Raw genomic sequence first — 26,268 nt, forward strand, 5'->3', positions numbered from 1 at the left:
GTGTCTTCCTGAGTTGTTGACGCTCTAGCAATTATTGGTTCTCAAGTAAAAGTCCCAGATTGCTATGTTTTTATAGGCAGTTCCCAATTTTAGCAGCAATTATGTCCCACAAGTCCATTTGTAAGTCAGGCAGTTGTTCAACCCTGAGGAGGCATTTTTCTACAGCAGCCAGGTCATAAATTGTGGCAAGTTTCCCAGACTAGCCTATATCAGCAATAGGGTGCCTAAAATATTATCTCTGAGACCTATTATGGCTCTGGATTGTGAGTGGGCACGGGAGGGTAGACCTAGACCCTAGACCTCGTTTTCCTGCTTCTTTGGTGTTCTCCTTTGTCTCTACACGATATCACCCCATCCCAATCTCAGCTGCCCCATAGCTAGCTAGTGATTCCGGGCAACCTGGCTTGAAACTATAAACTACACTAATCAGTCTGTCCCCCTCAAGCAGGTGAACTAAGAAACCTGGAAGGAATTTGCCAGTTGGAGTTGGGAGCTGAAGTTGGAAGAGTCAGGTTCATGAGAGCTGTGGTCTGTGCAGGCTAAGTGATGAGGAAGTAGGAACATGAGTCAGCAGCGGAAGCTGGTCCACAAAAAGAGGAGAGGCTGGTTGGTGTAGAGAGCAGGTGCAGAGAGAGGCAGAGACACCAGGAGCAGGAGAGAGCATGAGGCCCGTGAGGGGTGGTGAGAGCTGCTGGCCAAGCACCCTGCAATGAATTAGCTTATTCTTTTTCTGAGTGGATCACACACCTTGCAACCAAAGAAATCTCACCTTACTCATTTCAGAGCAAAATCACACTAGATTATTCTGAACTTTTCATCCTAAGAATAGATCAGAAAAGCTGACATGAGGAAGAACCTCTTCAAGGGATAGAAATGCTGCTGAGAAAACTAGATTTAGGACTGGTGGCAGAGTTCACTTTTTCCCCACTCACTGCCCCTCCCACTCCAGTGTAAGGTCTCACACCAGTCAGGAGTCCCTCCCAGGCCCCAAATAAATGTGTGTGGTATTATGTGCTAACCCTCCTGTTCTGGGTCCCCTACATAGAAATCCATGTGTTCTCATGTTCCACAGGAGGTATGACCACAGAGGGAAAATAGAATTCTATTTTTATAATGATAGAATTCATGGCCTCAAATAATTGTTGTCTTCTTAAAAAGCTAGTCCCCTTGGGAAACTAATAGCATGCTCTGACAATGCTCAAGAGTGTGCTGTCTTTGCCAAAAAACATTCCTGTCAGGAACTCCTCCTTGGGAATGGCCCTCTGGGTCTGTGTGAGCAAAGGAGGAAAAGCAGTCTCTTTCGTCGGCTGGAAGCACCTTGCCATCCTGAACTGACTAGTTTATTATAGCATCTCATCTATTAAGCTAACACTTAGCAGGCACTCAGTGAATGTTTCTTGAGTATAAATTTGTCATCAGTGTCTTGGTGCCTTCCTTACTCCTTGCTTGATGAGTTAATTCCTTCACCAGACCTGGCTCTGTTCTACTGGAATTGTCAGGACTCACTTGATTGTAAGGTAGAAACCCAGACCAAACCTACCAGGCAAAAGGGGGAGTTTATTAGCTTGTGACACAAAAGAAGCCCAAGATAGTTTTTGCTCCAAGTACATCTGGATCCAGGACTTGAGCTCTCGTTATATAGATGTATACCTACGTGCACATACATGTGTATCATTGCTCATTTCTCAAATCTGCGTTCTTCTGCCTTGGCTCCATTCTTAGGCAGGCTCTCCCCTTGGAGCAGCAAGATGGTGGCCAGTAGTTTCATGCTTATGTCATAGCAGAATGAGAAATTCTCCTCCCAACAGTTCAAATCCAAATTCCAGAACTGAGTGCCACAGTGGTGTCTTAGTTGAATCAATTGCTGTGCCAGGCCTGAGTCCCGTGTCTGTCCCTCTGGAAGTGGTCGTCAAGGCATCCCACCTAAACGACTTAGACTTAGTCTGGAAGGACTAGTCATTCGAGGTAAATATGGGTTCAGTTACCAAAATGGGGAAAATGTGGCCATTTCTCAAGACATTTTTGAAATGATTTCTCCTCAAGAGCCTTCAGAGACAGAATGAACAACAGAAGAAATGCAACCTCTCGAACCCTTCCTTGGGGAAAAGAATTCTGAGTAGACAAAAAAACAACAGACGTCCACTATGAATACATTGTACCATTTCCAAAAATCAAATCCACCCTCAAAGGACAAATTTTGTCACCATTAAGGATGTTCAAAAGAAGATTCTCCCCTGAAGGGAAATCCAAAAGTGTTTCCAGAGCAATCACCCTGCTGGAATAAGCTCACGGGTTCTCCGGGGACTAGCCCGAGGGGGACAGCACTCATCTACATGTAAGAGCTCTGTCAGGGGGAAGCCTAATGGCTCACATCACTCGCAGTCACACTTCATATATCTTCAGTGCTGATGAATTGTTGCCATGCAAGTGAGTCAGGAAATTTCCTCCGCTCTATTTCTGGTGGGCCCTGGCTTTCATTATCAGTGGCTGCTAATGCTCCTTAATAGAAAAGAAAACAGTTGATCCCAACAATTGAAAACAGTTGTGGCAAAACTGGACCATTCAGTAGCCTGGCTAGTTTATTTATCCCTACTTAGGCCTTAACGACTTGCAAGCCTTAAGTATGGCTCCGCTCTGACCCGTGAGTCGAGTCGTGACGCAGTCATAAAATGATTTGGGGAAACAATTTATTGTGAGGCATTCCATTGTGTATCTCCCAGATATTTCTGTTTCCACATAGTGATTGGTGAGATGATGTCTGGAAGGAAATAGCCAGTACTTAGCACAGGCAGGTTTTCATAGGGGAATTTTGAAAATGCAAGTGACCCAATGAAATACCAGACTGCCAGGAGAGTTGAAAAGTCAACCTGAAACCATAAAGTTTTAGTGGGAGCTATGTTACCCAGTTAGATAATCTTCTCTCAAAAGGTCTGGGAATTTTATTTATTTATCCATTGTGAATACTTGGATTTTTTTGGTCACAAGGCCACCAAAGCAAATAAATCCAAAAAATAGGGCAGGGGACGACAATTGTCTTAAAGGCCGAAACAGATCGTTTTATCTTAAACGATGGCTCACATAAAAATGTTTGTTAAAGATTGGGTTCCCTAAAGGAGTGAATTAAATTAGGAAGTTTCCTTCCTACTGTCTTCATCCAGAGCGTTCTTATTGGCAACATATTTTGCATCTTTTTTATTTTCTTCCTAGAATGCATCGACAGCAGTGGCTCCTCGCCCAATTTACCAGTTGTTTGTGAAAAGCCAGGGGGGCTCAGCTCTCACTCTGCTGAAAAGAGGCTTCAAGAGGCTGCATCTCGCCACGTGGGCAACTTCGTCCCAGGCGTTGCAGGTGTCACACACGTTGACAGTAGGATTTACAGGGTCTAAAATGAACGGCCTAAAAAGAACAAAAACCCAAAACAATCCATTTCTAAACCCCGTTTCAATTCGCTGTATAGTTCGAAGAAGCCAATTCAGAATTAAAGAAGGAACTCAGTTAAGAAAAGGACTCTCTGGGATGGTGGGAACAAGTGCACGGAGCACGAATCAGCTGTATTAGACAACGGCAGCTTGCTCCTGCCCCTCCCACTCTGCCTCCCTCTCATTTTTCCTCTTCACCTGAGGAGGTGTTTTCTCCCTGCGTTCAGCCGTCAATTTCCTCCTCATTTGTTGTCTGTATCCACATTCAATCATTTTACTCAAATTACTCTTAATTCACACTTGAGAATTAAAGTTCTGTGGGAAGTAATGGAAGGGAATTGACTGTGGTAATTAAGGCCTTCTCGTGCACATTGAATCCCGACAAAGCTACTCTGCTCCAGACTTTCTTGGTGGCAAACAAACTTTTTACATCCTAAGGGAATAGAAAAATAAGTAGTTACCTTGTGTGTTTCTGGTTAACCTTTACAAAAACGGGAAACTTGCGATGGTAGTGTCTGTGCCAAACAATGTCGATTTCTGTATATTGAACCAGAAGTTTGAGGACGGCCCTCAGGCCCTGCACCAGGCTGAAGAGCAGGGGCTTTCCCGCCAGTTCCCAGACGTAAATTGTGAGGAGCTCCACCGTGTAAGAGGAGGGAAGTCTCCGGAATCTAGACACACAGAATAAAGCGTTGTACCTACTTCCATTAACCCTCAAAATGAAGACAGGTTTTTTCAGTTATGAGAAAAATAAGCTCAACAGGCAATTTACAAAAGAAGAAATTCAATTTCCAATCTCACTACTTACCAAACAATCATATTTCTACCAATCAGACGGCCAAAACGTAATTATAATATCCAACGTTGGTGAGTTTGTGAGGAAATGAACCCTCTCACACTCTATTGGTGAGAAGGTAAATTAACACAGTCTTTTTTGGAGTCAACTCTATTAAAATTTGATATCTTCCATCACTTTCACCCCGCATTTCTCAATTCTACGAATTCATTCTGTAGAAACATTTCTACAAATGTTCAAAGATATGTGCAAAAGGATGTTCTTTGTCTCATTGTTTCTAATAGTAAACTGAAATGTTCATCAAGAGAAGACTGGTTAGACAGTTTCATGATACATCTCTTACTGTGCTGTCCAACACAGTAGCCACTAGCCACACGTGGCTATGCAGCACTTGACATGTAGCTAATCTGACTCGAGGACACAATGGATTTTTAAGACATATTAAAAAAAGTAAAATATCGCGCTAATAAGTTTTATATTGATTGCATGTTGAAATGATGACATTTTGGATATATTGGGTAAATACATTATAAAAATTAATTTCACCTACTACTTTTTACCTTTTTAATGTGGGCACTAGAATACAGAATATTGCATATGTGGCTCATATTTGAACCTCACATCCTATTTCGCTTAGATAGTATTGACCTGCACTAGGTAATCATTAAAAGAAGTAAGGTAGGTCTCTATGTACCAATATTAAAAGGTACAATATATATTAATTGAAAAACAATTTTCAAAGCAATAAGCTGTAAATATATTTTTTTTAAATTAAGCATATGTAAAAAACAAATTTGGAGGAATATGGTCTAAGCGTGGTTGGGGAGGTAGACATTGAGAATGAAGAAGGAAACTTTTTTACATTGTCTTTTAAATTACAGTTTATGTACATCAGAAAAAAATTAAAGCTGAAGATTAAAAACAAACTCAAAGGAGAAAAAACTAACACAACAGTTCCAGGATTCCACGTTGGTTGATAGCCAAAAAGGAGTTTCTGCAGCCTTGGCATTCATTCACCATGGAAATCTCTCATGATTTGGCAAAATCATGCAATTTTTTTCCCTAATAGAATAGTAACATCTTCTTACTATTACATTAGTCATTTGCTTTTACCTCAATAAAGGAAATAGAAAAAACTATAAGTAGACAAAATTTCTTATCCTAGTAGTGAACAGCAAACTAGATTTCAGTTGGTCAGTAACTCAGTTCTTGTGATTTTCCCTCAGGGGTGACAACAACGGACACAAGACTCAAAATCCATCTCCACTTTATCTGGTGTTCCCAAGTGCCAAAGGAAGCCACGGTTGAAATTGTGCAAGCAGGAGATGCTCTTCACATTTCATGAAAGTAAATTTAGAGGGAGAAAAGACTTAGTAAACACTATACTATTTACCTCACATTTCATAGCATGTTGACATACATATTTATATAGTTCTGATATATGTTCATATTATTTTATGTTCTTTTTTGGCCATTTAACATTGTTTCATGTAAATCTTTCCATGTATTACCATGTTTCCCAAACTTGTCTCGAATAGTATTTCATCATATTTAAATGACAAGTTTATTCGCTCTTCAGAGGAATTTTTGTTATTCCCAATTTTCATTATCTTTAGTGGTACTATTCTGAACATACTTATATAAATTACTTTTTTTTAGTGTGATTTATTTTTTCCAAGGGTAGTTCCTGTAAGTTCTTCTGAACTTTCTTTTTAAATCTTTATTTTTTGTGTGTGTGAGGAAGATTCGCCCTGAGCTAACATCCATTGCCAATCCTTCTCTCTCTCTCTCTCTTTTTTTTCACTTGAGGAAGATTAGCCCCGAGCTAACATCTGTGCCAGTCTTCCTCTACTTTGTATGTGGGATGGCTCCACAGCATGGCTGATGAGTGGAATATTTCCCACACCTGGGATCCGAACCTGTGAACCTGGGCTGCTGAAGTGGAGCATATGGAACTTCAACCACTCGGCCACAGGGCCAGCCCTCTTAAATCTTTATTTTGAGTACTCTTTTTTATGACATATTTTTAATATAAATAGCCTCAATTCTTTTTTTGAAAGCAAATAACAAGTAAACAGTTTTTACTTTTACTGTTTCTTTTACTTAGAGGGGAATTAACTTGACAAATGGTTTGAATATTTTAAAATCCTTAACACATAATAAATACTTAATACACATCACCAGATTACTTTCCCAAAATAGAAAACCAATTATGGTACTGTAACATATGTGGTCCAGTTCCCCCACAATGCCACCTTTTTAAGTCTTAGAATTATTATTCTGCCATGTTAATAGATAAATTTCTTCTTGCAGACCTATAAAAGCTCTCCACTACCAAAAAAAAAAAGTGCTAGATTTTAAAAGCAGGCCTTTCCTCTGACCAAGAATCTACTCAGGCAAGAAGCTTTATTTCTTTGTTCTTCTATTTTTCTATTTTCACTCACAAATTTCTACTCAACCAAATGAGAAAAAGCCTATAGAATGTTTGGAGATGCTTTGAGATGGGTAGTTATGTAGAAGTAATGTATGTTTTTGTGAAGTGACTAATGTTATCATCAATGTCAAACACAAAAATATACAAAGAGTAAACAGTGTGTGATTCAGATGAACAAATCAAGATTATTAGCAACTGCATACAAAGGTAAAGAAGACATACTCCTTGCAGAAAGCGGCCCTACATAAATGTGCGATAGTAAATCCTCCTGCCTCTGCTATTCCTGCCAAGTGGAGAATTCATACAAATATATTCTAGGTCTCTTTATCAAAAGTTTATCTTCAAATACTCAAACCAGTCGCTGAGTCCCCCTCACATCCCCTCACCCCACGCCAGAGCTGGCTGCTATCAAAGGGAAGGAGAGATTCTAAAACGTGCACACATGGACTCTTGAGGCTCCCCTCCTTGGAGGACCTCTCGGCCTCTGCTGGAACTGCCTCCAGCAGAAGGAACGCTGGAAGCTCAAACATTAAATGTCCCATTCGAATCATGTTAGTAGTTTCTGTTTTCCTTTCTGTGCCTTCCTTCCCTGCACCAAACATTTTGCCACTGAACATTTTTCTTTCTATTCTTTGGTTCCTACCAAACCATTATACTATATTTTGGAGTAACGGAATATAGAATTTCCATATCCTGTAACAGCCCTTGGACTCTCTGCCTCCTCTCTCTCTCTCTCTCTTTTGCTACACATCCCCTCTGCCTACCAAGGAAAGAGGCGGGGCCTGAAAGAGTAAAGGAAATGGACCGAAAAGAGAGAGGCTCGCATGGTGCCCTTGTGCTGGTTACATACTTATTTTCCTCGGTGGGGTTGGCAAATGATGTCTTGAACCAATGTATCACTAAACGAACCAGCTCCTTCACCCTGCCGACAGATGCCTTGACGAAATCCACTTGGTACGGCAGGAGGGCCAAGGCGCACAGCTGTGCCTCGTCACTATCCTTGCAGAGATACAGTTTGCGGTAAAGGTGAAGTTTTAAATCTGTTAACACCAAGGAACAAAGACAACTGTGAGAATTTCCTCCCCCTCTCCTCTCTTGGTTTCGCCTGGGACAAATGAGTTATGATACTCTGATTAATTAGAACTTGGGCATTTAAAACAACACAGTTTTCTCTCTTTAGGAGAGTTATGTCAGTTTGCCCACGTAATTAAAACAGAAAGCTTCAACATTACAATGATGGGCAGTTCAAATAGACCAAACTCTGGTACAAGAAAACCTGTCTGATGAGAAAGATGTTCTCTCTATGGGCAGAGGAAGTTTATTTCCCAGAAGCAGGTTTCATTACCTTATGCAAATATCATCTAGCATGTAAACTAAATATCATTATGCTCTCTGTACAATAACCTATAAAATCCCCCGTTTAATATCTAAATTGTTGTTATCTGTATATATACTTGCAGAAGAGATTCTATCAATGGAACACTTGAAGGAATTATGTTTATAAAGATGGAGGTGACTTTATTTTTATTTTTATTTTTTTGAGGAAGATTAGCTGTGAGCTAACATCTGCTGCAAGTCCTCCTCTTTTTGCTGAGGAAGACTGGCCCTGAGCTAAGATCCGTGCCCATCTTCCTCTACTTTATATGTGGGACGCCTACCACAGCATGGCTTGACAAGCGGTGCCATGTCCGCACCGGGGATCCGAACCGGGGAACCCCGGGCCGCTGAGACAGAATGTGCGAAGTTAACCACTGTGCCACCGGGCCGGCCCCAAGATGGAGGTGACTTTAAAAGACATGTTTAGGTCAAAGTGAAAACAATCTACTTCAGTTAATGATACATTAACGAGGGAGGAAAACTAGATTAAATAGCAAGAATGATCAAATAATCATCTATAGCTTAATGATTATGAGTAAAACATCACTAACTCGGATTGTGTTCATTGTATGACATATAAATATTTAGTATCTTTTATCATAATCTACTTGAATTTTCCCAGTTCAACACAATTAGAAGTCCTAATATGAATCTGTTTTTACACCCTTTATATGTCCTTCTGCCCAACTAAATTGTCACAAAATGACACACTTAATCCTGGCAAATATAGACTCTGCAATACGCATTTTAAAGTTAATCGGTTAGTACCTTTATTTTACTTGTAAAATACATTTTACAAAAAAAAAATAATACTTATATGCCTTTATCTAGACTCCCGATTTTAAGAGTATCAGGACAGTCCTTTTATACTTGTCCAGATGTTCAGGGCCAAATCAGAGATATAACAGTAGGCTGATTATCAACAGGCTGGAGAATCAAATTGCCATGATAAACATCGGTGAACAAACAGAGTTGTCTATGGCAAAGAGTCTCATCAATGCTGTTATAATAAACAGATTCTAGTCCCAAACTTACAGGGCAACAGTCATTACAACTATTAAACTAGAACTTACAATTTTAGTGGGAGGCTCTCTGCCTTTCTTAGCAAACAGACTTGGAAAGAAACTCAGGTTTACAATGATGAAAGATAGATGAAACATTAATTTAACTTAAATTTTGGTATGCAGTGAGTATGTCAGATATTTGAGGATCTTGTCCTCTCTATCTGATGTGTCACGGCTGACTCAGAGATTCTCTCCCCGAAGCCAGTACTGTTTCAACATTTCCCCTCCTTCAAGGTTCTTCACTGACAGAAAACTAAGTAGTCTCTAACTTAAATTATTTTTTGAGGCTTGTGATTGTTGTTTCTGCTCTGTGTGACTTTATTAAGCTTTATTTTATCATCATGATCACCATCTATAAAACAGGAATGCTTAGCTTTCTTGTTATGAATCAAGTACTATTTTAAGTGCTGTATATTTATTAACACATTTACTCTTTAACAACTGTAACATAGGAACTATGATTACCTCCAGTTTACAAATGAGGATATAGAGTCAGAGAGGTTAAGCAGGTTGCCCAAACTCACACAGCTAGGAAGTTCAACCATCTATTGCCACCCTTCTGCCCTGCATTGCAGGTTAGATCTGAGCCCACGTGCTTCCTAAGCAGGAGCTAATTCAGTATTCTCAGACTTCCATGAGCTCAAGAATCTCCTGGGGAATCTTTTGGAATGCAGTTTCCGATTCTGTATTTCTAGCAAGTTCCCAAGTGATGCTGATCCTGCTGGTCTGAGAATCATATTTGAAGCGGGCATGTTGTCAACCACGCCCTCATCAAATCTCATGACTCCGGGCTGCGTTGTGCACACAGGCTATGCTATTGGTGGTCCAGCACACATGTAAGATGTGCAGGGAAGAACGTTAAGATGCCTCTGAAGATTCGACGTGATCATCTAAGTCTTGCTCTGACAGTTATTAGCAACATTTAGTTGCCCGCTAAAATTCCTTGAAATCCTAAAACTGGTTTGAGTGCTGGTCTCCCGCCAAGCTCATTCCCCATCTTCAGCGGAGATGAGCAGGGTTACATAAGAACTTCCGTCTCTTTCCATTCATTTCACTCAGCTGCGCTCAAGAACTTCAGGGACTTAAACCCAGTGCGAAAATATGCTTCTGCTCCTCTGGGAGACATTTTAGCTCGAAAGCTGCTGCTATAACCTCAAATCCTCAAGACAATTACCCAGGAGCTGCTGTAGCCTAACCACCGTGCTTTCGAAGTCTGCACACAAGAGACAGAGAGCATTTTGCACAAATGCAAGAGCTTCATTGGCCTATGGTGAGATATAAGGAGATGGAATTATCTTTTCTTAATAAATATTCATTGAGCTAAGCACTTCGCTACATGATTTCAAATTAAATCTCATATTTTAATTCTCACAGCTATCCTATGAGGTCATTTTCTCCTCTCTGTTTTATAGATGGAAAAAAGCGAGACTTCAGAGTGTCACATGACTTAGCCCAGGGCACGTAAATACTATGAAATAGGCCTGGGATTTGGCTTCAGGCCCAGTGTGTTCTCTGCACCACGTGGCTTTGGTGTTATGTCTGTCTACACAGGACCTACACGGTCAGATGAACCTGGATTTGCATCCCAGCTCTTGCACTTACTGGTTACATAATTGTGGGCAAGTCGCTTAAATTTTCTAAGGCTTAGTTTCTTAATATTCAAACTGAGGATAGCATCTTCCTTTCAGGTTTGTCATGCAGATCAAATGGGATTCATTTAATGAGATTAATTTTAGGTCAATGAGAATTACCTACGGCACATAAATAGGTGCTAGATAAATCACAGCATTTTTTTTTTTAATCTTATAGGCTCAGCAAGATTGTCAGAGCCAAGACTTACTAACACCTCAGGTTAAGCAGAGTCCATACTCTCCTTCCCAGTACTCTATCTTATCTCCGAGTTCCCCACACCTCTGTCTCAATACAGATGATGTTATATTAAAATGACCTAAGTATGTGTCTGTTTTCCCTTCCAGACTGTAAACCCCACCATGTCTTACTCATGTTTGTATTTGTTCTGACAGAGTTCTTAGAACATGGTAGGCATGCCATACTTGCATGCTGACAAATTATTGCACAAGAGAAGAGAATTTTGATGTGAGCAGCACACTGTCCAACAGTGCTGATAAGTGAAAGAACCAGCTCAAGAAAGTCAACAGGCTCCTCTGGAGTCTGGCTGAGTAGGACCAATGTTATGTCCATTCATTCCATTTACTCAATAAATATTTATTGAATAATGCAGTGCTAGGCACAAAGACAATCCTTATGCTCAAGGAGCTCAAAATACAATGGGAAGCCAAACCTGTGCCCAGTGACAACACAAGAGGATTGTGCTACAGCAGAGATACAGGGAGGATCCTGTGGGAAAGCAGAAGAGGTTGATCTAGGAAGGATTAGGGACGGAAGTTCAGCTGAAGCTGAGCTGAGTCTTGAAGTGTAAGCAGGACCTTTCAGAGCAGAGCATAGGATGGGGCAGGTTAAGAAAAATATATTAACAGAAACATTGGGCAAAGACCTAGAGCATGGAGCTTTAGGAGATGACAAATATTTCAGGGCTACTGGCTCATGAATCTCTCCTCTACCAAATGTGAGGCCCAAAAGAGCAAAACTCTTCATCTCCTACCTAATCCATTGTAAGTATTTAATGGCACATGCTAGGTATTCCAGAAATATTGGTTGAATGAAATAAATAAATGAATAGATTCAATGAAAATATTTAATACTTACTGCTGAGCTGGAGCAGGACTGCTGGTCATGTATTGGCTTACAAGTTGCTATGGCATTTTCAGTTCCACCATTTTGTCACATAGAGAATACGTAAGTTAAGTCAAGCAGAAGTCTAGACTAAGTTCTAGAGCCCCAAGTTCTCTGGAGAATACATTTGGGCCTCTGCTCAGACTAAGATAACAAAATGCCATAGGCTGAGTGGCTTCAAAAACACACATTTATTCCTCACGGTTCTGAGGCCTGGGAAGTCGGGGATCACGGTGCTCATAGGTTGGTTCCTGGTGAGGGCCCTCTTCCTGCCATGAAGATGGCTGCCCTCTCACTGTATCCTCACATGGCCAAGACAGGGAGCTCTGGTGTCTCTTCCTCTTCTTATAAGGGCACTAACCCCATCACAGGAGTCCCACCCCCATGACTTTATCTAAGTGTAATCACATTCCAAAGGCCTCATCTCCTAATACCATCACATTAGGGGGTTAGGGCTTCAATATATGAATTTGGGGGGGACATAAACTTTCAGTCCACAACAAGGCCTTCATCTTCTTGCCCAAAATGCAGATACTTGTATCCCCTCTTTTATGAATATGATTAGATTTTGTATTTCCTATCTCACTCCAGATACCATATCTTAGGGATAAAAATAACATCCCAGTACCATACGATGTCGTTCCATGACTCTGTCCTTATTACTTCCCGCTTCTTTTAGGAATTCCAACTCCCTCAAATTGCTCCTGTTCTTCAGACACCCCAGGGACTGTCTCACATGTGCTCGCAGGGTCTTTCTTTCTGTACCACATGGTGGCTGCCAGTATCCTCTTCTCCCACTCTTTTGTGCTGTGTTTGATGTCTTCTGAGGCTGCTGCTATCAAAAACATTGATGGTCCCAGCAAAAATAGTAATGCCACCAGCGGTAGCCATGCCTGCCAAAGGCACAACTGCTCCTGCCTTACCAGGGAACTAAGACCATGAGAGAGAGAGGCCCATTCCTGCATCTTTTCACTTTAGAGTGAGGGTGGTCCTCTGAGCTGCTCAGGCCTTCTGGGCCCCTTCCTCGCTCAAGCAGAGCCGCTCTCTACCATTCAGACTACAAGCTATGCTGACGAGCTCTGGCTGCCTTGGTCGACAGCCAGGAAACAGCTCTTCTGGTTTTTACTCAATTTTTTTGAAGTCTTTCTCCCAAAGACAGAGACATGAGTCCGTTAGAGCTGAGTATTAAACACGCTCTCTTCGACACTGCTCTGTTGACTTTGAACAGAGACTCTGTTCCTCACCTGTCTTTTCCATGAGAGGAGACTCAGCTACCGTCTGGAGTCAGATTGTAGCCAAATCCTGGTGCAAACACCACTTAGGTTCAAGTTGGGATTCCTGCTACAAGAAGCAGCTCCTTGCAGGCCAAATCCATATTTCTTTTGTGCCCTTCCTCCACCCCATTATACAGGACAAATAGTTAATACTTGACCATACTTCTTAAATTAAAAACTGGTAGCATAAGGATGCAGGGTGTTTATGCACTGCAGAAAAAACCTGACTCCTAAAGACACTTGAGTGTTCCAGTTCTACTGCAAGCAGCCTGGTTCCATATGCCCAGCTCATTACTGCGTCCGGATGTGGTGGGTCCTCTACAAATATGTATTGAATGAGCAGCCATTTGAAAGGCTTCCTGTGAAACAAAACAAATAAGTCTTACCTGCGGAGGGTGTAGGCCCCAGGACATCATAGTAGGCCATGATCTCAAAAGAATGACTATGAAGACTTCCAGTACATAAGAAATTGAATCTTAAAGACAGTGGTGCTCTCTTCCCCATTAGAATCCTTAGAAAAGGAACATGACATGTCATGAGAGAGAATAGAAATGAGAAAACACTAGATGATTTCCCACCATCCTTCCCTTTACTCCAGCCCTGCTGCTCTCTTAACTGCTTCTGGAACACTCCAGGAGTGCTCCCTTCTCACTAGTGGCAGTTGCTGTTCCTGCGCCCAGGATACCCTTGTCTCAGATAATTCACATGGTTTGGTGCCTGGCTTCCTGCAGGTCTCTGCTGCACCTTCGGCCTTTGCTGACCTCCCTTTAAAACAGGAGCTCCCTCCCTATTCCTTGTCCCCTGACCCTGCTCCATGTTCATTCACAGCGTTTAATTAGCACCTGGCATTACGTTATTTGCTTATTATCTCTCACTCCGGGGTGTTAGGTACACAAGGGTGGGAACTGTGTTTGTTCTGTTCACTGCTCTGCCCCTAGTACTTGACATGTAGTAGGTGATTAAGAAATAATTTTAAATGAATTATTATATGACTATAGATTGGGGCACAAGGTATTGTTAATCATGAATATGATTAAGTAAAATATTTTAAAAGTAGTGCGATTTCTACTTCTGGGTATAGTGGGGTAGTTTACAGCAGATCAATGCTCACTGAGAACTACTAGAAAACTGGGTTTAAAAAATCATCTGTACATGTATTTTAGAAGCACTGGAGCGTTGCTGAAGCTAGAAAGGTCAAGATTTAGTGAGGGGTGGGGGCAGCAGATCATGGAGAAGTAGACAGACAGGCTACTGCTTTTTCCCTGGGGACATATGCCAATTTGGGGCATAGACAAGAGGCTAAAAATATGGACTTTGGGCAAAGGGAAGCTTCTGGGGTTACAGAAACTAGCAGAACTTTGTCAAACTCATGGGATTGAAGCAATGGAAGAGACTTGGAGGACACAATCTGTTGAAAAGGGAAGGGTGGAGAACTGAACCTGAAATATGACCTGCTTTTCCCTCCAAACATTCGCTGAATTCTGAAGATGCTTAAGACAGGTTTGGTTAAGAAATGAAGCAGAGAAATGAAGTCTTGGGGAGTTGAGTGGAATTGTTGACAGTCTTGCCACGCTGAGACAACATGGATTAGGGTTCAGTCTCGGGGGCTGAGGAGGCAAAGATTAGGGGAAAGTCCGTGGTGAACATGCTAGGCTGTAACAGTGCCTTCTCAGCTTTGCTTATATTGGAATCACCTGGGGATCCTTAAGAGTATTGATGCCTTGCTCTCCCCTCCAGACATTTTTATTTAATGGCTATGGGGTGTGACCTGGGTCATCAGCTCTAATTCTATCCATTCAGTGAGGAAAGGGCAAACCCTCTCTAGAAAAAGATAACATCAGCTGAAGCATCTAAGATTTTTTATGCACAGGGTCCTGGATTTAATCTCAAAGAATCACTAGGAATTCCAAGAAACAGGGCTATAAGATTTAAAACTAAGAGAAAAAGCAAACTGTAGAAACAGACCCCATAGGTGATCTAAATACTGGCATAAGCAGATAAGAATTTTAACTGATTAATATGTTCAACAGCATAGAGGAATAGATGGTAAAAGTAGACAAAAAGATGGAAAATTAAACCAGAGTTGGATTTTACTTACATAAAAAAGAATTGAATGGAAATTCTAGAATTAAAAAATATAATAATTGAACTTAAGAACTTTATAGATTAATTTAACTTTGTAGATAAATTTAGAAGATTAGATATAACAGAAAAGAGAATTGGTAAACTGTAAGACAGGTCAATAGACAACATCCAGAATGAAAAAAATATGTCTTTCTTTATATATTACGTCCAATCTTTCATTTAAACTGGACAGAGATTTCTGAAAATGTATAACTCTGCAATACTTTTTTTAAATGTCAAGACTGTAAAGTTCTTATTGGCTCCATGTACCACAAAGGGAATACCTTCGATCATTATTAGATTCCCTCACCTAACTTTTCTCATGAGTATATCCTTCTGTTTCAGTCAGGGAGAGAGAGAAGGAGTTCAGTAAATCAGTAGCTTACCATTCCTGTCACCATTTAGAGGCAGATCTTGCTACGTTCAACATGGTAACTGTGTGTTTGGGAGACACCAGCCTAGGGAGGTGAAGCTCACTCTTGTGTATACCAGAGGGCTTGAATGAGGTATTGAATCACTCGTGGAGTTCAGGTCACTTCCAGAATGAGTCAAGGTTAATGAGAACGTCAGTACCATCCTAGGCTAACTTACATGAACCTTACTGTCCAATGAGTGCCCAAAAGATTTTTGCTGTTATTATAGGAGGAAGTGGGGCATGGGTCCTATCAGTACTTGGTCATGAGTCCTTAGGTGATGTTATGTGCAACTTACTATTTCTTATCAGCCCAGTCCATGGACATGTCTTCTCAGGACAATTCCATGTCCTGCAATGTGGCTTTAAAAGGACTATTTATCAAAGGAGAACCTTAAGACTATAATACAAAGAAAAAAAAGGGAGATTCTTGTTTTCAAGACCTCTAAATCAAAACAATAAGAAGAAGGAGATAACAGGCAAAAATCCCAATCTTAACCGTAACCGTCATAGGCGTGACACATATTTTATAACACTGTCTCCTTAAAAGCTCAGAATATGTTTCCCCACTGTGGTTTTCAATAATAAACACGCTGGGATGTAAAGAGAGGAGCACAGAGCCGCTGGCGTGTAAACGGTTTCCAGTCCCTGGGACTTACTGGGCAAGTCTCCTGAGATTTCATTCATGAGCAGGGCCCCGAAAATGACTGACACAGAACAGTTGCTGTTCCTGGTAGGTTAAGACATGGACTAGTTCCAAAGGAAAAGAAAGCCTTTTCTCACACCCATCTTTCAAAATAAAGTAACCGAATAGCTTTAAAAATAACAGCAACAAACAATATATCACTAAAAACCAGGTATCAACTGAAACAATAAACTTCTTTACTCTCTCACTGGGTGGGAGTCAAAACCAACTGTCAGACTCACATATCTGCTTCTTTTCCATTTTTAATTCAATTTTCCCTTCAAATGACTCATGGTATGCTCTTGGTTGCTCTGAGTAGCAGAGAAGGAAGCCAGAAAAAATGACTGTTCATACAGCTATGAGGACAAGGAAACAGCCTTGGATGACCCGCCTTCTTTCCTGACTTCACATCCTCTGCCCTCAGTCTGCCTTGAAGGCTCATTCTTCTGCAAATATGCTCCTTTTTTGCCACAGGAATTGTTTAACAAAACAAAATATGGGACAAAATATATTCTGGGCTGAATTAAAACCATGAGCCCCTTGAAAGATCCCCCTGAGGAAGGGAAGAAGAACAGGCGTTTACTAGACGCACAGGAAAGGATGGGCTACCTGGCGACTGGGTTCACCCTGAAAGGCTTCACAAATTAAATCATTTAATGAGTTGAACGAATAGAACGAAAGAGGTTAGAAAATGAGTTTGTTTGTGTTTAGTCAGGAACAATTAAAGCAAATGAACCACGGTTTTCAGGGCTATTATTTTTCATGGGTTCTACTTCCAAATTCATTCTGGAAATCTAATAACATAAAAACTTCAAGCACTGCTTTGTCCAGGAGAAGGGGGCCTGAGAGATAGAGGAGGGCAAAGAGGTTAGGGAGAGCACATCTAGAAGAGTCTTTGAGGGGCCGGCCCAGTGGCACAGTGGTTAAGTGCGCACATTTCACTTCAGTGGCCCAGGGTTCGCCAGTTAGGATCCTGGGTGTGGACATGGCACTGCGTGTCAAGCCATGCTGTGGTAGGCGTCCCACATATAAAGTGGAGGAAGATGGGCATGGATTTTAGCTCAGGGCCAGTCTTCCTCAGCAAAAAGAAGAGGACTGGCAGCAGATGTTAGCTCAGAGCTAATTTTCCTCAAAAAAAAAAAAAAAACATAAAACAACTAATGAAGAGTCTTTGAAGTTAGTGGGCAGGGAGTATAGAAAAAGGACATAACAATGAAGGACAAAGATTTTGATTCCAAATAAGGTCACCATGGAAAGGGTACACACGAACTCTTCTTTTTAATGTGCCTTTAGGGTACATTAACTGTCTTGTTTTGATAAATAATAATAACAATGGTATAATATACCCTATAGTTTACAAATTTAATGGGAAAAACTTGGAAGAAGCAATGGGTAAAAATGAAAAACACATTCTCCCATTTCTTCTTTTTTTCCTTTTTTCTTAAAGGTGGTCTTTGCCTGTCCAAAGTGTAATCATATGTGAAACTCCGTCATTTCCCTTTCTGCCTTTCCAACCCCAACGCGCTCCGTTACAGTCACCACCATGCCATTCAGCTGACGTCTTTTGCTAACTACTACAATTTAGTAGGTGTTTGGTATTCCTGAAGGTAGTGTTTTTCATTAAAAGACACATTCATGCTCGTTCTCTATACTCAGCTGAAGCCAGGGCTTGGTAATGAATCTATTATTTAAATTAATAAACAGTTCTGGGACATTGTTTGAAAACATCGATCTTATTTTAGAATTCAAGTGGCACACAGCCTGGGCTGTTTCTCTCAAGAAAAATATTTCATTCGCTTTACATCATAGTTATTTGCATTTTTCTTCATCCACAATTCTTATAGACTGAAAAAATAGCAAGAGATGTAAAAATGAAATAGACAAATAAATAACAACACGTCAGGGCCTTTTCTTTTCTTTGTTTTTGGAACTCACCAAAAAACCAGGCCTGATTAGTTCAACATTTGGGGCAAAGAGACATTGTGTATAATGTCAGCAAAGCCACACAAGCAAGAGACCCCAGGACATGGCTGAAGGGGATGTTTGTCAGGCAAATGTGTCTCCAAGATTCTTCGGTTTTTAGAGGCACCTGTCCCACCCCTTCCTGTTTGCATTCCTCAGAGTCAGATTTCAGCTAAAGGGATGGAAATTAAATAAAGGTGCATTGGAGAGGCCATAATTAGTCCTTAAATCACGGGGTCTCAAATTCAAAAAATTTCATCGAAAGTTTCGCTAGAAGTCTTTTTAAAAAACGCCTCTGGGGCAATCTCTCCCAGTTTTCTCCCAAGAATTTAACCTTAGCATACACAAGAAATTATGACTCCATAATGCTCTTTTGTGCCGAGCTAAGAGTTTTCTTGAGCAGTCTTTCCCACCTGTGGAATAAAATAATTCACAGAAACACGTTCACCCAGACCTGTTCCCATACGAAGTTTGCTTCAGGTTTTTTCTCAGAGCATCCAACCCTTCTCTCAATTGTTTCTTGCAATGGTTCGCATTGGCAAATACGTCACTGAACAACACAATGTCAATCTCAGAGCATCCTCTGGTGTCAGTCCCCTTTATGTAAGAACCAGCCTGTGAAGACAAAGGACAGGATGTGGGGGAAATCCCAGCTAACCTTGAAGGAAGCGCAGATTTCCAGTTGTAGCACTTTTGGGGTCAATTAACATTGTGGGGTAACTTATCTATGGGCTAGTTATCCCCTCTCCCCCTGCAGAAAAAAGATAGGAGGAGGAGAAAGTAATCTATCACGTTCCACTGAGAATTTAGGTTCAGTTGTGGAAAAGAAAGCATAATTTGCAGAACAGTCCTGAAAATCCTTATGAAAGTTTAGAGCTAGAGGTTCTCAGACTCTTTCTGCTCAAAAGCCACTAGATATGTGAGGAATCCACAAGGACAGGAATTAAATTCACCACTGTACACCCAGAATCCAGCCCGAGCCTCCCATATGGCAGCCCTCACTGACCACCTGGACGGACGACCCTGGACGCAGGTGTCCTGACGCAAACTGTGCCTGTGAAAGTTAGGGCCACAGGTCACCAATGTTTCTGGTGGATGTTCGTGTGCTATTTCTAAATACATCATGAATGATTTTAATGAAGCATTCTGTAATTATAATTAACAAGAATTTACATCAAATCTTTTGCTAAATGTGATTTTATAAAAGTTAAAACTTTTAGCAATTGAAGGCATATCTTTGCCTTCCATAGCACTGAAGGAACGCTTTAGGCTACAAGTTCCCAAAGGAGGCTCTTTAGTAGTAAAAGAAACTGTTACCTATGATTTGGGAGCCATCATGTCCATGAGGGAAAAGTCATCTGTCAAAGGTAGAATGTGGCACACGCAATTTCACATAAGCTTAGGAACCATTCCAAAGCTCTGAACCCTCTCCTCCCTCATTTCTCCTGTGCTCATCTCTTAAGGATTTCCAACAGCCCGTTCCATCAGGCTCTCTGTGGAGCCTGAGGTGAGCAAGAATGTGCCAGTTGTATTTTCGGCACTGCCCTCCCTGCCCTGGGAGGAGGATGAGCTATCACAGAGACACAGCAGCTTAGTCAGAGGGGAGAGTTCACGGATTGTGAAAATGTTTACTACTAGAGAAAATAGGGGAACAAATACCACCTACCAACAAGAGCGGGGGGGGGGGGGGGTGAAGGGGCGAGGGAGTGTGTAGATCTCCCACCTCATAGGATCATGAAAAATACTTGAGCAACATTTTCAAAGGGGAGAGCCACAGTGTACCAATAAGGGTTTGCAGATAAGAAAAACCATTCCAGTTACGTTAAGCAGAAAGGGACTTAATTCAGGGAATCATCGGAATAGTTAGAACAGACTCTAGACTCGGCTTTTAGGAATGACTTTCAGAATGACACTGTAGAACTCACCTGATAAGGGACCTGTTGCCCCGGCTGCAGTCAGAGAGCTGGGAATCTGAAAGCTGTTATGGCAACTGCTGGCTCCAGGCCCATACTGCCTTAGTCAAGATCTAGAAATCAACAAGCTGCTTCTGCCATTGTGCATCCCGGAAATACCTGCCCTACTGGAAATCCAGGAACTAGAGGTCATCACCAGAACTCTTGGCTCCAAAATCATTCTGTATCCACTACATCCAGACTGGCTAATACGGGTGCCTCGTGCCCCACTGCCCTTGCCCTGACTTAACTCAGTTCTGGACTCCGTCCTGCACTAGTAGAACTAATTGACAAACTGATTCCCATTAGAAATCATAGTGGCAAGGGAATATGGAAAATGTAGTTTTTAGTGCTTCCTTAACCTGAGAGTTCTTAATACACTAACATGTACTGTCAGCCTACAAGAATGGAATACAGGGCACAGCAATTTCAGAACGTCATTGATCATTGGCCCTTGCTTTTGGCAAGCATCTTGCAGGACTGGAATAGAACTCTGGCTCCCAATTTCCAGCTCTGTGCCATACCTCATCTCTGTAGAAGAGAATATGTTGTTTCATATTCAGGCTTTTACCGTAGCTATCTTAGCTAGAATTCAATCATACTTATAAATCATAATTATGATTGCTATTGAGTTACGTGAAAAGATAATTTTTGCTTTTGAATAAATTTATGACTTAAAATGATTTTATAACAATTATGTGTACATTTTAAAATGAAGGAATGGAAAAATTATCAGAATAAAATGCCCTCTGAACTATATCCTGTATTTTTTTCCTAAACATTGATTAGATAGTATGTAGTCATTGCATTAACATTAAAAGTACTAATAATAGGAGGGAAATCACACCATTATTGCTGTTTGGATCTCTTCCCTGTGTTCAGGCTATGTTCCCTCAAGGATATTTTACAGAATGACTCTGCACTCTGTGGACAACCATTCCTGGACCCAGTGAATTGTCTTTAAGTTGACAAGGAGCCATCATCATGGCACCTAATTACTTCCACAGGCAGGTTGCTCAGGCATGAAACAGGGCCCTGGGGGACAGGCTCACCTCCTTTGCCTGAAATTCCCTTAAGCATTTATAAACATCGGTCAAGTGTGAGCCAAGTCCCTGGCCCTGCCAATGTAAAGGCACTTGCATCCCTGGGGCAAAGTTGCCAACCCTAATGGGTTGCAGCTGTTGTATGGTTGAGTGCCTGCTCCGCCAGGCTGCAGCCTGCCCGGGCATTTCAAAGGGCTCCTAGCAGACCTGTGTCCCCACGTGCGGAAGGCGAAGCTGGCCTTTGAACACGGGGCCCTGCTCGGTTGCTGTGCGTTACCTCCAGGAGAAAGGAATGGCTTCCTTATGGCTGTGTGGCCTGGCCAGAGGGCTGGAGGCTCAGATTACCTGGATCACTCGGGGGTCCCCCACCGGAAAGCAATCCTGGATCCGCTGGACCAGCACAGCAATTTCAGCCACACAAGCTGCGCGCAGAGGACCCGAGGCAGGGTGGATTTTTTCGTCTGCAAATCTCTGTAGCTCTTGGGGACTTTTGCACTCCAACATATTATGAAGTGAAAATCCTGCAGACGTTTGGGCTGCATAGAGAAATGATCAGTCTGTGATATTCACTGCATAGAAATAGACGCGCACATGTCTAAGGGAAGAATCTAATTTTGTATGAGAATTGTGTTTAGTTAATCGCCAAGACAGCCTTGTGACAACAGAGAGATGGACTCTCTCTGCTGGTGGAGCATCCGTTAAACCAGCAGACTTGCCCTCCAGACTTAGCTGACATTGTAACCTAAGTCTTTACAGAGAAATGGTTACATTTCTTAGAAAACAGAAATATTTAGACACTCTATGTCAGAAAAAAATTGTTACCTCAATTTACTAAGTCATTTTAAGTTTCTAAATGAAAAACACTTATATTAACAAATTTCAATAAAATGATCCCAGGGTAAAGAATTCCAAGTTAGGGGCCAGCCTGGTGACATTGTGGTTGAGTTTGTACACTCTGCTTCAGCAGCCCAGGGTTCACAGGTTCAGATCCCAGGAGTGAACCTATGCACTGCTCATCAGGCCTTGCTGTGGTGGCATCCCACATACAAAATAGAGGAAGATTGCCACAGATGTTAGCTCAGAGACAATCTTCCTCAAGCAAAAAGAAGAAGATTGGCAACAGATGTTAGCACATGGCCAATCTTCTTCACCAAAAAAAAAGAGAGAGAGAGAATTCCAAGTTAAACCTCCTACTCTAAAGGTCTCAATTTCTCCGCCCACAGCCATATTCTGCAGAATGTTTGGTTTATCCTGCACGGTGCTTTCGAAAAAAGAAAATGAGCCTAGAAATCAGGAGATAGTACATTTTTTAAATGGGGACATCAGAGATGCGCATGTGTGTTTGCTTGTTTTAAGCCAGAAGAGCTGACAAGACTGACCACACCCTTCATAGGAAGGAACCGAATAACTGACTTGGTAGGTTCAGTGAATGGGGCATGTGAACTAAACTGACAATAGACAGATAAACAGGAGAAAAAACAAACAAATTTTATTGATGTTAATATTTTTTTATGTGCACAGGGTCAATTATGGAAAAGAAATGGAAACCTAAAGAAGCAGTTAGACTCAGGGGCTTATTAACCATTTTAACAAAGGACAATAAATTGTGGAGAAAACTAGACAAAAGAAAGAGGGTTTGGGGCTTCCAGGGCCCAAGAAATTGTGGGAAAGTGACTAGGAAATATCTAGGGGAACTAATGGAAGATAAAGGTTACCTTAGTAAGGTTCGTTTATACAGAGTCATGTGCTGGCTCCTATCCCCAGTGGTAAGGGGCGCTCTCCTCATCCTGGTACAGGAGAGAGAGAGAATTTATGGCCTGCTTTTAGGCAGAAAAGAGGAGACCAGAGGGTTCTTCTTGTATCTACTAGTTCTCAATACTCTTCAGCTCAAAATTATCCATATGCCAAATTGGCATATTTTTGAGTGGCATAGACTGATCCCCTTCAACAGCAAAGAAACTTCCATAACTTTTATGCTGGATAGATCACACACACAAAAATCCCTGAGAATCTGCCATCACAAAGTTAGCCCTCATTTGGGTTTAGAGAGCAAATTCCACATTATCACTGAGAATTGATTTCAGAGTGGCCTCGGGCTAGAAGAGGGCCCGGGCGCCTGGAAGAGGAGTTCACTAGTCTCTCTGGGAACGAACTTTCAACCAGACCTTCCTGTTCAAGCATGTCTGGAACACTCACAAGAACTGAGTATATACTCGGCTGTAGATGAAACTCAACACGCGTCAGAGAACTGAGAGCGCACAAGTTATAGCCTCTGACCACCACGCCCTCAAATGAGAAATCAGTAAGAAAATAACGAAAAATGTCCCGTGCTTTTAGAAATTTAAAAAACATACTTCAAATAAGTCATGGATCACAGAAGAAATCCTAGTGGAAATCAGAACATACTCAGGACTAAACAGTAACAAGAAACTTTATACCAACTCTCAGAGGACGCTCAGCCCCTTGTTTAAGTTTCATCAAGGCCGAACTAACAGATTGGGGTTTTTTTCTTTTTGACACTTTCATTCTTTTGCTAAAAACATAATAGCCAATTTATATATTACTCTCTTTAGGGACACTTCATCAAAAACTGCTCACTTTTCAGTGACATACTTTGTATCCAGAGACAATTATTATTTCCTGGAGAAATTTTTAATGTATTAAAAGATTTCACAGAGCAGCAACCAACAGTTAGTTTAGAGGACAGACCATAAATATGAGAGCAAAAGATAATACATTAGTTCTGTGGTTATTTTTGACGTGACGGACCATAACCCGATCCCGCCTGGATTCCTAATACTGTCCGTCTTCTGACTGGAAGTCCCTGGATTTGTGCTTCTAACTGTGTTGTCTCTTTGAACGATGCCTCGGTGTCCCAGCTTCCACCTTAACGTGGCTCCAGCAGAATTATCCTCCGCCCTGTGCCACCCCAAGAATGTGTAGTCTCAGGCCACATTCTCGTTCCATCTTCTTCCTTCTCTGCTTCCTGTTCCTGGAAACAACCCATAATACCTTGCCCTGGTTTCTGTATTGTGTGAGCCTCCAAAGAGAGAAAGCGGGGGGCATCTCCTTTACCTCTTTTACTGGCTGTGAAGTGGTGCTCTTGTATTTCGTGGTTCTCCCGGCTAAGGACCGTTCCAAAGCACCTAGAACACATCCTACAGGTTTTTGATATCTTTGTAGCCTTATGCTTTATATTTCTTTCTTCTAGATTTTCCCAGTTTAGCTTGTGTGTCTCCATGGTTGACCTGTCATGTACAGACTGAGAAAAAGTAAATGCTTAACACAGGAATTGGAAGAGATATTTGAAAGATCTGCTGGTCTTCATTCGGCTTCTCATTAAATGCTCCCACTCATGGCACAGCGAATTCTCATTCTACATTCTCAAAACATAGCACAGTCCATGAGTTCTTTCAATAAAGATGGAAAACTGCTGTAGATTAATAAAGCAATGAACCACAGGAACCACAATGCTGAAAAAAGATATCTTTTAAAAAGCACTTGGTTTAGTTTGATAAAATCAGAAGAATGAGATCCTAGTTCTTTTTCCGACATCTACTTTTTACGAAGCCCTGGGCAAATCATTGAACCTAACCGGCTCTTTGTTGCCTCATGTGTAAAATGGGGAGCAGAAAGGAGGGAAGTACCTTAATGTATCTCTAAGGTCACTTTGAAAGTTAAAAATTCTAGGATTGTGAGAATCCCAACACTACACGAAGCACTTTGGAAGCATAATTACAATAATTGCACCTCCCCGGAGATGACACTGTGTCCAGGGGATTCCGCTAGGTGTCCTTCCCAGCAGCCCTGTGAGATGAGACACGCACCTTTAACCACAGCATCCCACCACCTGCGTTATGGCCACAAGTTTTGTTTTAATTTTTAGTTTTCTGTTAATAAATCTCCATGAGAATTAAAAACCAAAACCAACAAACAAAAAGCAGGAGTGCTTTTAAAAAGCAGGGAAAACCCCCACATCCTCACTCACTTGCGCCGACTTGTACCTTACTGTGATCTTGGAGCTTCTCCCTCAGGACTTCTTGGCCACAGTTTTCACAGTGAACTTTCCCCAGATGCCTCCGGCGAAAGTGATACTTGAGAGCCAGGCAGCTGACAAAATCGCTCCCACAGCGCTCACAGTGATAGGATTCAACAGCCAACATCCTTTCCCAATGAAGTATTGGATTTAGATCCTAATGATGACAAAAGCAAAAAGCATAAGGCCTGGTCCCTCATAGTTAACTATAATAAAGAGAATATCATTTCCAGCGTGCTAATTTGTGCACCATCACATGAATGTTTCCTAAGAAATTTATCCCTCACTAAAATCAAGCATGACATCATGAAAATATCCATTTAGATCAGCTGCTTGTAACTTGGGTTTATAAACATCAGGGAAGCTATAAAACCAATAAAAGCAAATACAAAATTGTGTGCGTAGGTATGTCTGTACATTTTTCTAGAAAGAGTTTCAAACGGGTCTGTGACCCAAGAGATGTTACTAACTTGTTGATTTAGATATTATCTCTAGTCAGGACTCTGTGAGAGCCATTGTTTCTTCAATTTTTATCACCCAATGACTTCCCATATTTGAGAAAATTATCATGAGTGATGATTTCTACATACCTTTTGAATTACTCCCTGGATTTTTTTTTTAAGTAAAGTAGCTAAAGACAAAAAAGAAGGCAGAAGTTTGTACCAAGAGACACAGTCTGGAAGAAGTTGTTGGCGATTCTAATCTCTGGCTGCTTCTGAAACTGTTTCTTTTTCTTGTTGCCAAGTAACTTGCATTTGTAATAACGTGTCTGAAGCTTACAGCTCCTTCCTCAGAGGAAAGAATTATGGGATTTGTAGTTACTAGTGTTCTGGCAAGTGGTTAGATCCAATTTTTCTAACTGCACTCACAGGTTATTTTGCATCTGCTGCTGTAACCAATCACCATCAACTTTAGTGCTTAAACACACAAAATCAC

At 41.3% G+C, this 26,268-nt stretch overlaps 1 protein-coding gene across 3 annotated transcripts; it reads right to left on the reverse strand.

Moving 5' to 3' along the window:
* Positions 1–2,665: 2,665 nt before the first annotated feature.
* LOC102150694 (2'-5'-oligoadenylate synthase 1) lies at positions 2,666–26,071 on the reverse strand. Of its 3 annotated transcripts, XM_070233296.1 has the most exons (10): positions 25,923–26,071; positions 25,301–25,489; positions 24,372–24,558; positions 21,642–21,832; positions 18,756–18,916; positions 13,505–13,629; positions 7,500–7,689; positions 3,881–4,090; positions 3,244–3,396; positions 2,666–2,758 (listed from the first exon to the last, which is right to left on the reverse strand). In XM_070233296.1, coding segments are annotated over exons 2-10 (1,377 nt in total). In that variant the 5' UTR covers positions 25,460–25,489; positions 25,923–26,071; the 3' UTR covers positions 2,666–2,757. The 3 variants fall into 3 exon arrangements, with proteins under 3 accessions (XP_070089397.1, XP_070089396.1, XP_070089398.1); XM_070233295.1 differs by lacking the exon at positions 2,666–2,758 and having other exon boundaries at positions 2,930–3,396; XM_070233297.1 differs by lacking the exon at positions 2,666–2,758 and having other exon boundaries at positions 2,930–3,396; positions 25,285–25,489; positions 25,923–26,049.
* Between the last annotated feature and the right edge of the window lie 197 nt (positions 26,072–26,268).

Source organism: Equus caballus, chromosome 14 (assembly GCF_041296265.1).
Source record: "Equus caballus isolate H_3958 breed thoroughbred chromosome 14, TB-T2T, whole genome shotgun sequence".
Taxonomy (NCBI): domain Eukaryota; kingdom Metazoa; phylum Chordata; class Mammalia; order Perissodactyla; family Equidae; genus Equus; species Equus caballus.

Bases quoted from the DNA above. Each gene is read 5' to 3' on its own strand.
- LOC102150694 (XM_070233295.1), bottom strand. From the start codon at position 25,459: ATGTTGGCTGTTGAATCCTATCACTGTGAGCGCTGTGGGAGCGATTTT. The intron at 7,690-13,504 runs GTAAGACTTATT...TGGTGTTAACAG, and splicing joins GGGGCCTACACCCTCCGCAG to ATTTAAAACTTCACCTTTAC. The intron at 4,091-7,499 runs GTATGTAACCAG...CTGTGTGTCTAG, and splicing joins AACCCCACCGAGGAAAATAA to ATTCCGGAGACTTCCCTCCT.